The sequence below is a fragment of the Gobius niger genome (assembly GCF_951799975.1).
Source record: "Gobius niger genome assembly, chromosome: 16".
NCBI classification, from domain to species: domain Eukaryota; kingdom Metazoa; phylum Chordata; class Actinopteri; order Gobiiformes; family Gobiidae; genus Gobius; species Gobius niger.
Genome location: NC_136867.1, coordinates 30,528,955 through 30,543,693, shown reverse-complemented (window position 1 = coordinate 30,543,693; position 14,739 = coordinate 30,528,955). Strand labels below are relative to the sequence as shown.

General features: G+C 46.7%; 1 protein-coding gene across 2 annotated transcripts in view; it reads right to left on the bottom strand.

The window, feature by feature from the left end:
• Positions 1-14,739, bottom strand: part of mdga2a (MAM domain containing glycosylphosphatidylinositol anchor 2a) — a 47,391-nt gene that overhangs the window by 7,857 nt on the left and 24,795 nt on the right. Inside the window, exons 6-12 of one of the 2 annotated variants that reach the window (XM_079574118.1) lie at positions 13,913-14,185; positions 11,071-11,400; positions 8,827-8,982; positions 8,621-8,754; positions 6,946-7,231; positions 5,182-5,448; positions 180-328 (exon numbers count right to left, since the gene is read on the bottom strand). In XM_079574118.1, the coding sequence (XP_079430244.1) occupies positions 180-328; positions 5,182-5,448; positions 6,946-7,231; positions 8,621-8,754; positions 8,827-8,982; positions 11,071-11,400; positions 13,913-14,185 (1,595 nt within the window). Of the gene's footprint in view, positions 1-179; positions 329-5,181; positions 5,449-6,945; positions 7,232-8,620; positions 8,983-11,070; positions 11,401-13,912; positions 14,186-14,739 lie in introns of both variants that reach the window. The other variant, XM_079574117.1, reaches the window with a different exon arrangement.

Here is a 14,739-nt window from a genome sequence, read left to right as displayed (position 1 = left end):
CTCACCTGAATGCTCCGCCCCTCTCCCCTCTGCCCCGCCCCTCATCTGTATGTCCCGCCCCTCATCTTCCTGTCCCGCCCCTCATCTTTCTGTCCCGCCTCTCACCTTTCTGTCCCGCCCCTCATGTTCTTGTCCCGCCCCTCACCTGTATGCCCCTCCCCCCTCTGCCCCCCCCTCACCTGTCGGAGGCCCAGCCTGTAGGCCACGATGCGGTCCACAGAGTCCGGCTCCTGTTGGGTCCAGAGGAGCCTGAAGCCGTAAACCGAGGAGCGACTTTGCCACAGGCTGGAGTCGGCGTCGTAATAAAACTCCGGCGCGAACGCTTTCCCTGAAAAACAAACAGAAACAAATAAACAAATAAGTCTGAGGCGAATCCGAACTCGAGCTCACAGCGAGGAGGAGGAGGAGCCTGAAGCCCCGCCCAGGACTGAGTCTGAGAGGTGAGGACATCGCTGTGTTTGGAAAAGGCTGGTTTTATTTCATCTATTATGATCATTATTGTTATATTATATTATCATGAAGCTAAATGCTAACCGGTAGCATGCTAACGTCTTGAGCAGCTTAAACACTGACTCACTGGTTTCTTTCTCTGGGGCCGTGTTTTTACAGTTTTCTTCTCAAGCAATGATTACGAGTTTCTTTTACAGTAGAGATATTGTTTCAAGTTGAAGTACTGCATATTTCTACTTCAGTGTTCAAAATGGCCGCCATAACAACAAAAGTCACATGACTGAAAGGCACGTATTGGAGCAGGAACCTCTACTAAACCAGAGCCGTGGGAAGATGTTTTAGTTAGGGGGCGCTGAGGGACAAAATGTACCCCCAAAATACTTTTTCTGTGCATGAATCCTATTTATTAACCTCTTAACTCCCGCCTGAACCGAGAGCATTTTCTCCAGTTCAGCTTTACCCAAATCCTGTAGGCCAGTGTAACGCCTCATTTGAAAGACCCACAAAACTAAATGGATCTTTTTCCTCACGTCAGATTTTTTTTCCTCACTTTTTTTGTTGGGCAGTCGTCTCATTTTTGTCAAGTTTTCGTCCATTTTTTCTGAATTTTTCATGTCAAATTTTTGTCCATTTTTGCCAATTTTTTGTAAATTTTTTGTCACTTTTTAGTCAAACTTTTCTCACTTTTTGGTCAATTTTTTGTCCATTTTTTCCAATTTTTTGTACATTTTTTCCAATTTTTTGTCACTTTTTTGTCACTTTTTTGTCCATTTCTTCTCAATTTTTTGTCAAAATTTTCTCACTTTTTTGTCAATTATTTGTAAATTTTTGTCACATTTTGGTCAATTTTTTGTAAATTTTTCGTCCATTTTTCGTCCATTTTTTGTCCATTTTTTGTCACTTTTTCGTCAATTTTTTGTACATTTTTGCCAATTTTTTGTACATTTTTTGTCACTTTTTCGTCCATTTTTTCTCAATTTTTCGTCAAAATTTTCTCACTTTTTTGTCAATTTTTTGTCAATTTTTTGTCACATTTTGGTCATTTTTTTGTAAATTTTTCGTCCATTTTTTGTCACTTTTTCGTCAATTTTTTGTCAAATTTATGTATTTTTTTGTACATTTTTCGTCCATTTTTGTAAATTTTTTGTAAATTTTTTGTCACTTTTTTGTCACATTTCCATCCTTGTTTTCGTCTCAGTTTTGTCGCTATTTTCTCACATCTTTTTTCCAGGATCTTTTGGATTGGGGTAAAGCCAAACTGGAGAAAATGTGCTCGGTTCAGGCGGGAGTTAAGGGGTTGACATTGCCTGCAGTTCACAAACTATCCACCAGCGGGTGCTGCAGCGCCCTCAGCACCCTGGGTTCCCACGGCCTTGTACTGAACTAAATTTAAACTGTCCTATAGGGCCTCTCCTATAGGGCCTCTCCTGTAGGGCCTCTCCTGTAGGGCCTCTCCTGTAGGGCCTCTCCTATAGGGCCTCTCCTATAGGGCCTCTCCTGTAGGGCCTCTCCTATAGGGCCTCTCCTATAGGGCCTCTCCTATAGGGCCTCTCCTATAGGGCCTCTCCTGTAGGGCCTCTCCTGTAGGGCCTCTCCTGTAGGGCCTCTCCTGTAGGGCCTCTCCTGTAGGGCCTCTCCTATAGGGCCTCTCCTATAGGGCCTCTCCTATAGGGCCTCTCCTGTAGGGCCTCTCCTGTAGGGCCTCTCCTATAGGGCCTCTCCTGTAGGGCCTCTCCTATAGGGCCTCTCCTGTAGGGCCTCTCCTATAGGGCCTCTCCTATAGGGCCTCTCGCTCAGGTTTGTGTGAGAGTCTCAGAGGAAGAACATGGAACTGTCCAAGTCTTTCTGACACGTCTTTCCCTCCGTGAGAATAAGCCCCGCCCTCCGTGAGACTAAACCCTGACAGTTCTTCAGGATTTTCCGCGCTCGTCTAATCCCGGCGTTCCCGAACACTTGAAAGTACGTCTTTAATGGAGTTTAGCGTCAGCAGCGGCGGGATTAGCGCGTCACGTGACCAGGACGTGTCCGAGCGCGATAACCAGGAGCCGCTGAGTCAGACGCTTTAACGGAGTCGCTTTAGGAGAATCACCGGCGTCAGGAGTTTCTACGGGGAAACTCAGACAAGCACAAACTTCTGCTCTGGCATAAATATAAAAACGAGGCACTTTTCTCCTTATGCCGCCCTCCTTATGGACACGTGTGATTATTAAAGCCATGTCCTGTGGATCTGGAACTAAACCTACTGATGACCAAAACACTCGGAGCTTGTTTTGCTCCAACACTCTGTGAGAAACACCAGGACTCCACAATAGTGTGAAACAGCGCCCCCAATTTGACACCGGTGGCCAAAAAGTGTACTGCATCCATATTTGCATCCATATGTTTGCTGGTGTGTTTTTTCCGGTGTGTTTCTGGTATGTTTGCCGGTGTGTTTCTGGTATGTTTTCCGTTGTGTTTATGGTATGCTTCTAGTGTGTTTCTGGTATGTTTGCGGGTATGTTTCTGGTATGCTTCTAGTGTGTTTCTGGTGTGTTTCTGGTATGTTTGCGGGTATGTTTGCGGGTATGTTTCTGGTATGTTTTTCGGTGTGTTTCTGGTACGTTTGCTGGCATGTTTCTGGTATGTTTTTCCGGTGTGTTTCTGGTATGTTACCCGTGACGTTGAAGCCGCAGGTCCCGGCCCCCACCTCGTTGCTGATGTCGCAGGTGTAGAGGCCGTGTTTCTGGTATGTTTGCCAGTTTGTTTCTGGTATGTTTCTGGTATGTTTTTCAGTGTGTTTCTGGTATGTTCCTGGTATGTTTGCCAGTTTGTTGCTGGTATGTTTCTGGTATGTTTGCTGGTATGTTTGCTGGTATGTTTCTGGTATGTTTCTGGCATGTTTCTGGTATGTTTGCCGGTGTGTTTCTGGTATGTTTCTGGTATGTTTCTGGTATGTTTGCCGGTGTGTTTCTGGTATGTTTCTGGTATGTTTCTGGTATGTTTCTGGTATGTTTGCTGGTGTGTTTCTGGTATGTTTGCCGGTGTGTTTCTGGTATGTTTCTGGTATGTTTCTGGTATGTTTGCCAGTTTGTTTCTGGTATGTTTCTGGTATGTTTGCCAGTTTGTTTCTGGTATGTTTGCCGGTGTGTTTCTGGTATGTTTGCTGGTATGTTTGCTGGTATGTTTCTGGTATGTTTGCTGGTATGTTTGCTGGTATGTTTCTGGTATGTTTCTGGCATGTTTCTGGTATGTTTGCCGGTGTGTTTCTGGTATGTTTCTGGTATGTTTCTGGTATGTTTGCTGGTATGTTTGCTGGTATGTTTGCTGGTATGTTTGCTGGTATGTTTCTGGCATGTTTCTGGTATGTTTCTGGTATGTTTGCTGGTGTGTTTCTGGTGTGTTTCTGGTATGTTTGCCGGTGTGTTTCTGGTATGTTTCTGGTATGTTTCTGGTATGTTTCTGGTATGTTTCTGGTATGTTTGCTGGTGTGTTTCTGGTGTGTTTCTGGTATGTTTGCTGGTGTGTTTCTGGTGTGTTTCTGGTATGTTTGCCGGTGTGTTTCTGGTATGTTTCTGGTATGTTTCTGGTATGTTTGCTGGTGTGTTTCTGGTATGTTTGCCGGTGTGTTTCTGGTGTGTTTCTTGTATTTTTGCCGGTATGTTTCTGGTATGTTTGCAGGTGTGTTTCTGGTATGTTTCTGGTATGTTTGCAGGTATGTTTCTGGTATGTTTCTGGTATGTTTCTTGTATGTTTCTGGTATGTTTTCCGGTGTGTTCATGGTATGTTTCTGATATGTTTTCTGGTATGTTTGCCGGTGTGTTTCTGGTATGTTTGTCGGTATGTTTCTGGTATGTTTCTGGTATGTTTGTCGGTGTGTTTCTGGTATGTTTCTGGTATGTTTGTAGGTATGTTTGTAGGTATGTTTCTGGTATGTTTGTCGGTGTGTTTCTGGTATGTTTGTCGGTATGTTTCTGGTATGTTTGTCGGTGTGTTTCTGGTATGTTTCTGGTATGTTTCTGGTATGTTTTCCGGTATGTTTTCCCGGTATGTTTCTGGCATGTTTCTGGTATGTTTGTCGGTGTGTTTCTGGTATGTTTCTGGTATGTTTGTCGGTGTGTTTCTGGTATGTTTCTGGTATGTTTGTAGGTATGTTTGTAGGTATGTTTCTGGTATGTTTGCGGGCATGTTTCTGGTATGTTTGTCGGTGTGTTTCTGGTGTGTGTGCCGGTGTGTTTCCGGTATGTTTTCCCGGTATGTTTTCCCGGTATGTTTTTTCCGGTATGTTTTTTCCGGTATGTTTTTCCGGTATGTTTCTGGTATGTTTTCCCGGTATGTTTTTCCGGTATGTTTCTGGTATGTTTTGCCGGTATGTTTTTCCGGTATGTTTCTGGTATGTTTTTCCGGTATGTTTCTGGTATGTTTTTCCGGTATGTTTTTTCCGGTATGTTTTTCCGGTATGTTTCTGGTATGTTTTGCCGGTATGTTTGCTGGTGAGTTTCTGGTATGTTTCTGGCATGTTTCTGGCATGTTTCTGGTATGTTTCTGGTATGTTTCTGGCATGTTTCTGGTATGTTACCCGTGACGTTGAAGCCGCAGGTCCCGGCCCCCGCCTCGTTGCTGATGTCGCAGGTGTACAGGCCGTGTTTGCCGGTGTGTTTCTGGTATGTTTTGCCGCTGTGTTTCTGGTGAGTTTATGGTATGTTTGCCGGTGTGTTTCTGGTATGTTTTGCCGCTGTGTTCCCGGTATGTTACCCGTGACGTTGAAGCCGCAGGTCCCGGCCCCCGCCTCGTTGCTGATGTCGCAGGTGTAGAGGCCGTAGCCCTCCCGGTTCAGCGCTCGGACCTGGTACTGAGTCTCTCCTCGCTGCAGCTGACCCCTCGTGAGTAACCGAGCGCCCAACTTCCACTCGAACCTCAGGCCCCGGGACGGGTGGGCCCCCAGGAGCCCACAGGACAGCGAGAAGGCCCTGCCCAGGGCCTGGCGCACCTCAGCGAAGGGGGGCTCCACCACCGGGGGGTCTGGGGGAGAGAGGGAGGGTTACTGCGAATACTACTGCGAGTACTACTGCGAATACTACAGCAAATACTACTGTTAAAACTACTACAATACCACCGGGGGGTCTGGGGGAGAGAGGGAGGGTTACTGCGAGTACTACTGCGAGTACTACTGCGAGTACTACTGCGAGTACTACTGCGAGTACTACTGCGAATACTACTGCGAGTACTACTGCTCATATGTACGGGGTACTCATATATGGGGTACTCGGGGGCAGAGGTGGGAGACTCGAGTCACATGACTTGACTCGAGTCTGACTCGAGTCACATGACTTGACTCGAGTCAGACTCGAGTCGCAATTTTCGGGACTTGAGACTGACTTGACCAAAGCTGCAAAAAGACTTGACTTGACTTGGGACTTGCTGTTTGTGACTCGAGACTTAACTTGGACTTGAGGCCAGTGACTCTCACTGAACGCTGTGACTTTATAGTTATTATTTATTCGAGTGAAACTGTTAAAGATCAGGATTCATTTCCTTAAAGCGGCGCATCTTTGTTTACATTATGGTGATTATCCACATGCGTGTTCGGTTTCCCGACGGCGCTTCTGATCAATGCAGCGCGAAAAGGCCGGAGGAAATACGAGGTCGGAATACGTGCATTAAAAGTTTTCTAAAGACAGTGAAGAGGAGGAGATTTACGGACAGGAAAACGTTTGAAACAATGGGCTGGACCTACAGCGCAGACGGAGCCTCCAGAACCACCATGTCAGAGCTGATTCATCAACAGGAATCTCGGGACTTTTCCATGTTTTAATTCGTTCACACAAAGTTTACAGCATTAGAGGCTATTTTACGCATCCGCACAGCCCAGTGACAGCGGGACTGAAGGGCGGAATCTATTTTGAGCAGGGGCGAATCCGAGTATACAGGGGCCGGGGCAGTACAGGGGAACCACTGACAGAAAAACTGCCAGAAACTAACAAAAATAAAAATATTATTTTATATTTATATTTCAGACTGCAGGGAAAAGCAGCTCATGTTTAAAATACTATATTTCATATTTTTTAAGTCCCCCCCCCCGGGCCCCCTTCCTTAAAATGCTGTCCCTGCAATTCTGTGCATAGACTGTTTATTTATAATACATATATTTTGAATGTTGTGGCGTTTAAATATTAATTAGACTTTAAATCCAAATCCATGAGTTTTAAAAAGTTTGATTTTAGCCTAAATTTTCAAAATTACGGTATCTTGAGAAAACACTTATTATTTTCAAGATTAAACACATGAAAAGTCGACACGCTGGCGTTTGTGACTTGAGGGGACTTGCCGACTAAAGCAAGACTTGACTTGACTTGACTTGACTTGAACCCATGACCAATTGACTTGGACTTACTTGAGACTTGCATTTAGTGACTTACTCCCACCTCTGCTCTGGGATACTCGTATATGGGGTACTCTGGGGTACTCGTATATGGGGTACTCTGGGGTACTCTATAAGGGGTACTCGGGGGTACTCACAGTGCACCTGCAGCTGGATGAGCGCCTGCCTCGGCCTCACGTTGAAGCCGTTGAGCTGACTCGTCTGGCAGCGATAAACCCCGCCCATGTCCCGCGTCACGTTGGGCAGGTGCAGGACCCCGTCCACGCTCTCCACCAGGGGGCGCTCCGTCTGCACGTCCCCAGGGCCGTCCATCAGGGGGGAGGAGTCCAAGCCCGGGCCCCCGTTAGGGCTGTGCACGGAGGGGGAGGAGTCCGGGGCCGCGGGGGGCCTCTCCTCGTCCGGCCTCTTCTCTGCCGCCCCGCCCTGGAGGAACACACGGGGTTTAGGATCAGAGAAATGCACTGTCGCTGTGTCCTTGGGCAAGACACTTCCCCTCCTGAATGGGTGACTGGTCCTTTTACAGTCCGGAACTCTAACTCTTATAATCAATGTAAGAAACAAAGATAAACCAGATAACGGTTAATATTGTGTTCCAGTTTGGTCAGAAGACGGGAAATATGCTGCGTTCACGATTTCGAATGTGATGATGTCATAATGTCAGATGGAGGGCAGGGCCAATAGATACAGAAAAAATGTATATTTTCTCTAATTATTCAAAAAATACTGTAACAAACGCTGAATTATGAATATAGTTTCTACTAAATAAAGAAACAAAGACATGGGGAGGAGCAAAGTGGTTCAACAGCCCATAAATACATGAATCACTGAGAATGCTAACATGATGCTACATGTTAATGCTAATGCTAACGGTTAGCTAGCGCTTGCTACAACTGCTGTTTTTTCACTTCTACTGAACAATCTGCTGTGAGAAAATATCCACATGGGCCCGATTTACACTTGACTTTATTTGTATGTGAAAAATAAGTTCATATTCCACCAGAAAATGGCTAAAAAGAGGGAAAAATTGCCCCCCCTTCTATGACGAGACGCGTCTGTATCTATGGCTGTTTAGAAAGTTGTGACGTCACGTGAACGCAGCCTATTCACCCAGGATCAACGTTTTTTTTTTCTTTTCTACGACTTTATTGCTCATACTCGAGCAGAGGAAGCGGAGGAGAAATCAGTGACGACACTTCACATTGAGTCAGAAAAGCATCACAGTCGGTCTCGTTAGTTTGACTTTGTCCGACTATAACTGTTAACCCTCCAATCAATCCATGGTTTTGTTTAGTCCTGTATCACAACAGGAGTTTCCTCACAGCTGCACCCAACATTAAGGCAGTGGTTCCCAACCTTTGTTGTCTCGTGTACCCCTTGAGCCTTTCAATGGTCGTCCGTGTACCCCCTACCTCAGCGGTGTTGCAGTTTATTTAGAAAGTAATTACTTAAAAATGGTATTTGTAAGAGAAAGGACAATGGTTCAGTCAAAATAAAACAAAAATTTTCCGAAGGCAACACATTTTACTGAAAAATATAGCTTTTCCTATAAAAACTGTGTTCAATTTTTCCCTTTTTTCAATCTGAAATAGTTTCAAGTGCCCCCTGCTAGGTCCTCGAGTACCCCCAGGGGTCCCCGTACCCCTGGTTGGGAAACACTGCATTAAAGGGGGGGGAATTATGCAAAATGGACTTTTGTATCTCGGAAAAGAACGACTTAAAGAGAGGTCATTTTATGCTCACTACTGCCACCCTCAGGTCATACATGTAACTGCAGCTTCTATATTAAGTTGTGGCTTCAGTACCAGCCCTTACCTGGGGGGGTTGCTGGTCCGGCGGCGGCGGCGGCGGCTCCTCAGTGCGTTGCTCACCGGCCGCTCTCGCTCGCCGCAGGAGTTGCTGGTCCGGCGGCGGCGGCGGCGGCTCCTCAGTGCGTTGCTCACCGGCCGCTCTCGCTCGCCGCAGGAGTTGCTGGTCCGGCAGCGGCGGCGGCGGCTCCTCAGTGCGTTGCTCATTGGCACGCTGCTCCAGGACGCGCTGCTCGTCTCGGGGGCTGAGTTTGAACCACAGCACGGTGGGTTTGGGTTTCCCCGACACCACACACTGCAGGTCCACAGACTCTCCCTCCTGCACCACCAGCTGAGAGCGCCCCCTAGGCACCGTCAGCTCCGGGGGAACTGCAGAGAGAGGGAGGGGCTTAAGGGAATGGACCCCCCAACCTCAGTCAGGGAGGATCTACGTCTGCCCCAAACCGTAAACTCTAATAACTTTATGAATGTTACTGAAAGTTCTGAAGACCTATTGTACATGTTTTGGGGACCTATAGTACATGTTTTGGGGACCTATTGTACATGTTTTGGGGACCTATAGTACATGTTTTGGGGACCTATTGTACATGTTTTGGGGACCTATTGAACATGTTTTGGGGACCTATAGTACATGTTTTGGGGCCTATTGCACATGTTTTGGGGACCTATAGTACATGTTTTGGGGACCTATTGTACATGTTTTGGGGACCTATAGTACGTGTTATGGGGACCTATAGTACATGTTTTGAAGGAGCTGTTGCACATGTTTTGGGGACCTATAGTACATGTTCTGGGGCCTATTGTGCATGTTTTGAAGGAGCTGTTGCACATGTTTTGGGGACCTATAGTACATGTTTTGGAGGAGCTGTTGCACATGTTTTGGGGACCTATAGTACATGTTTTGGAGGAGCTGTTGTACATGTTTTGGGGACCTACAGTACATGTTTTCGGGACCTCTTGTACATGTTTTGGGGACCTACAGTACATGTTTTCGGGACCTCTTGTACATGTTTTGGGGACCTCTTGTACATGTTTTGGGGACCTCTTGTACATGTTTTGAAGGAGCTGTTGCACATGTTTTGGGGACCTACAGTACATGTTTTCGGGACCTCTTGTACATGTTTTGGGGACCTACAGTACATGTTTTGAAGGAGCTGTTGCACATGTTTTGGGGACCTCTTGTAGATGATTTGGGGACCTATTGTACATGTTTTCGGGACCTCTTGTACATGTTTTGGGGACCTATAGTACGTGTTTTGGAGGAGCTGTTACACATGTTTTGGGGACCTCTTGTACATGTTTTGGGGACCTCTTGTACATGTTCTGGGGACCTCTTGTACATGTTTTGGGGACCTATAGCACATGTTTTAGGGGCCTATAGTACATGTTTTGGGGGCCTATAGTACATGTTTTCGGGACCTCTTGTACATGTTTTGGGGACATATAGTACATGTTTTCGGGACCTACAGTACTTGTTTTCGGGACCTATTGTACATGTTTTGGGGACCTATAGCACATGTTTTAGGGGCCTATAGTACATGTTTTGGGGACCTATAGTACATGTTTTCGGGACCTCTTGTACATGTTTTGGGGACCTATAGTACATGTTTTCGGGACCTCTTGTACATGTTTTGGGGACCTATAGCACGTTTTGGGGACCTACATTACATGTTTTGGGGACCTCTTGTACATGTTTTGGGGACCTATAGTACATGTTTTGGGGACCTATAGCACATGTTTTGGGAACCTATTATACATGTTTTGAAGGAGCTGTTGCACATGTTTTGGTGGCCTATAGTACATGTTTTGGGGACCTATAGTACATGTTTTGGAGGAGCTGTTGCACATGTTTTGGGGACCTATAGTACATGTTTTGGAGGAACTGTTGCACATGTTTTGGGGACCTATAGTACATGTTCTGGGGACCTCTTGTACGTGTTATGGGGACCTATAGTACATGTTTTGGGGACCTATAGTACATGTTTTGGGGACCTATAGTTCGTGTTATGGGGACCTATAGTACATGTTTTGGGGACCTATAGTACGTGTTATGGGGACCTATAGTACAGGTTTTGGGGACCTACAGTACATGTTTTGGGGACCTATAGTACGTGTTATGGGGACCTATAGTACATGTTTTGGGGACCTATAGTACATGTTTTGGGGACCTATAGTACAGGTTTTGGGGACCTACAGTACATGTCTTCGGGACCTCTTGTACATGTTCTGAGGACCTCTTGTACATGTTCTGGGGACCTCTTGTACATGTTTTGGGGACCTCTTGTACATGTTTTGGGGACCTATAGTACATGTTTTGGAGGAGCTGTTACACATGTTTTGCGGACCTACAGTACATGTTTTCGGGACCTACAGTACATGTTTTGGGGACCTCTTGTACATGTTCTGGGGACCTCTTGTACATGTTCTGGGGACCTCTTGTACATGTTTTGGCCGCACCTGTGGTGGAGGAGATGTTGACGTCGATGCTGATCTCCGGGCTGCCTCCGTTCCTCAGCGAGGCCACGCAGCTGTAGGTGCCGAAGTCGGTGAACTTGAGGTCGATGATGTCGAGGCTGGAGCGGGCGGGGCTGAGGGCGGGGTCAGAGTGCGTGATGACCATTCGCTCCGAGCTGCGCAGCGGGCGGCCGTTCTTCAGCCAATCGAACGTCAGCTCGTCGGGGGGCGTGGCCTCCACCTGACACGTGATCTTCACCTCGCGGCCGATCTGGATGTGGTCGTCTCCGTGGTACGGGTCCGGCGTGATCCAGAACCGGCCTTTACGCAGACCTGAAATCAGCCAAAATCACGGCTTTAAGGCCTCAAACTAAGATGGTGGTGTTCTTCTAAAGGCCTCGCACTAAGATGGTGGTGTTCTTCTAAAGGCCTCGCACTAAGATGGTGGTGTTCTTCTAAAGGTCTCACCTCGCACTAAGATGGTGGTGTTCTTCTAAAGGCCTCACACTAAGATGGTGGTGTTCTTCTAAAGGTCTCACCTCGCACTAAGACGGTGGTGTTCTTCTAAAGGCCTCGCACTAAGATGGTGGTGTTCTTCTAAAGGTCTCACCTCGCACTAAGATGGTGGTGTTCTTCTAAAGGCCTCACCTCATACTAAGATGGTGGTGTTCTTCTAAAGGCCTCACACTAAGATGGTGGTGTTCTTCTAAAGGTCTCGCACTAAGATGGTGGTGTTCTTCTAAAGGTCTCGCACTAAGATGGTGGTTTTCTTCTAAAGGTCTCACACTAAGATGGTGGTGTTCTTCTAAAGGTCTCACCTCGCACTAAGATGGTGGGGTTCTTCTAAAGGCCTCACCTCTTACTAAGATGGTGGTGTTCTTCTAAAGGTCTCACCTCGCACTAAGATGGTGGTGTTCTTCTAAAGGCCTCGCACTAAGATGGTGGTGTTCTTCTAAAGGTCTCACACTAAGATGGTGGTGTCCTCTAAAGGTCACACCTCGCACTAAGATGGTGGTGTTCTTCTAAAGGTCTCACACTAAGATGGTGGTGTTTTTCTAAAGGTCTCACACTAAGATGGTGGTGTTCTTCTAAAGGTCTCAAACTAAGATGGTGGTGTTCTTCTAAAGGTCTCAAACTAAGATGGTGGTGTTTTTCTAAAGGTCTCACACTAAGATGGTGGTGTTCTTCTAAAGGTCTCACACTAAGATGGTGGTGTTCTTCTAAAGGCCTCACCTCGCACTAAGATGGTGGTGTTCTTCTAAAGGCCTCACCTCGCACTAAGATGGTGGTGTTCTTCTAAAGGTCTCACACTAAGATGGTGGTGTTCTTCTAAAGGTCTCACACTAAGATGGTGGTGTTCTTCTAAAGGCCTCACACTAAGATGGTGGTGTTCTTCTAAAGGTCTCACACTAAGATGGTGGTGTTCTTCTGAAGGTCTCACCTCGCACTAAGATGGTGGTGTTCTTCTAAAGGCCTCACCTCGCACTAAGATGGTGGTGTTCTTCTGAAGGTCTCACCTCGCACTAAGATGGTGGTGTTCTTCTAAAGGCTCACACTAAGATGGTGGTGTTCTTCTAAAGGCCTCACCTCGCACTAAGATGGTGGTGTTCTTCTAAAGGTCTCACACTAAGATGGTGGTGTTCTTCTAAAGGCCTCACACTAAGATGGTGGTGTTCTTCTAAAGGCCTCACCTCGCACTAAGATGGTGGTGTTCTTCTAAAGGTCTCACACTAAGATGGTGGTGTTCTTCTAAAGTTCTCACACTAAGATGGTGGTGTTCTTCTAAAGGTCTCACACTAAGATGGTGGTGTTCTTCTAAAGGCCTCACCTCACACTAAGATGGTGGTGTTCTTCTAAAGGCCTCACCTCGCACTAAGATGGTGGTGTTCTTCTAAAGGTCTCACACTAAGACGGTGGTGTTCTTCTAAAGGTCTCACACTAAGATGGCAGTGTTCTTCTAAAGGTCTCACCTCGCACTAAGATGGTGGTGTTCTTCTAAAGGTCTCACACTAAGATGGTGGTGTTCTTCTAAAGGCCTCACCTCGCACTAAGATGGTGGTGTTCTTCTAAAGGCCTCGCACTAAGATGGTGGTGTTCTTCTAAAGGCCTCACCTCGCACTAAGATGGTGGTGTTCTTCTAAAGGCCTCACACTAAGACGGTGGTGTTCTTCTAAAGGTCTCACATTAAGATGGTGGTGTTCTTCTAAAGGTCTCACACTAAGATGGTGGTGTTCTTCTAAAGGTCTCACATTAAGATGGTGGTGTTTTTCTAAAGGTCTCACCTCGCACTAAGATGGTGGTGTTCTTCTAAAGGTCTCACCTCGCACTAAGATGGTGGTGTTCTTCTAAAGGTCTCGCACTAAGATGGTGGTGTTCTTCTAAAGGTCTCGCACTAAGATGGTGGTGTTCTTCTAAAGGTCTCGCACTAAGATGGTGGTGTTCTTCTAAAGGTCTCACCTCGCACTAAGATGGTGGTGTTCTTCTAAAGGCCTCACACTAAGATGGCGGTGTTCTTCTAAAGGTCTCACCTCGCACTAAGATGGCGGTGTTCTTCTAAAGGCCTCACACTAAGATGGTGGTGTTCTTCTAAAGGCCTCACACTAAGATGGTGGTGTTCTTCTAAAGGCCTCACACTAAGATGGTGGTGTTCTTCTAAAGGTCTCACCTCGCACTAAGATGGTGGTGTTCTTCTAAAGGCCTCGCACTAAGATGGTGTTGTTCTTCTAAAGGCCTCAACTCGCACTAAGATGGTGGTGTTCTTCTAAAGGCCTGGCACTAAGATGGTGGTGTTCTTCTAAAGGTCTCACCTCGCACTAAGATGGTGGTGTTCTTCTAAAGGCCTCACCTCGCACTAAGATGGTGGTGTTCTTCTTGGCCGGACTCCCCACGTTGTTGGAGGCGACACAGGTGTAGACGCCTCCGTCCTCCGCCGTCACCGCGGTAACCGTCAGAGCACCGCGATTGGCCGAGCTATGGGCGGGCAGCTCCGCCCCCCCGGCACGTACCCAGGAGAGAGAGGGCGGGGGCTCGCCGGCCGCCGGGACACACCCCAGAGTCACGCTCTCTCCGGGGTTCACGAGGACGGGGTCAGGCAGAAGCAGGCGCACAGCAGGGGGCGCTGTGGAGCACAGAGACTGTTATTATGTATTATTATTAACACGCAATAAAAGTTTCAGTACAGCTGAGAGTCCTAGAACCACAGTTACTAAAGTTACTACAGCTCTGAGAGTCCTAGAACCACAGTTACTAATGCTCTGAGAGTCCTAGAACCACAGTTACTAAATTTACTAATGCTCTGAGAGTCCTAGAACCACAGTTACTAAAGTTACTAATGCTCTGAGAGTCCTAGAACCACAGTTACTAAAGTTACTACAGCTCTGAGAGTCCTAGAACCACAGTTACTAATGCTCTGAGAGTCCTAGAACCACAGTTACTGAAGTTACTAATGCTCTGAGAGTCCTAGAACCACAGTTACTAAAGTTACTAATGCTCTGAGAGTCCTAGAACCACAGTTACTGAAGTTACTAATGCTCTGAGAGTCCTAGAACCACAGTTACTGAAGTTACTAATGCTCTGAGAGTCCTAGAACCAGAGTTACTAACGTTACTAATGCTGTGAGAGTCCTAGAACCACAGTTACTAACGTTACTAATGCTCTGAGAGTCCTAGAACC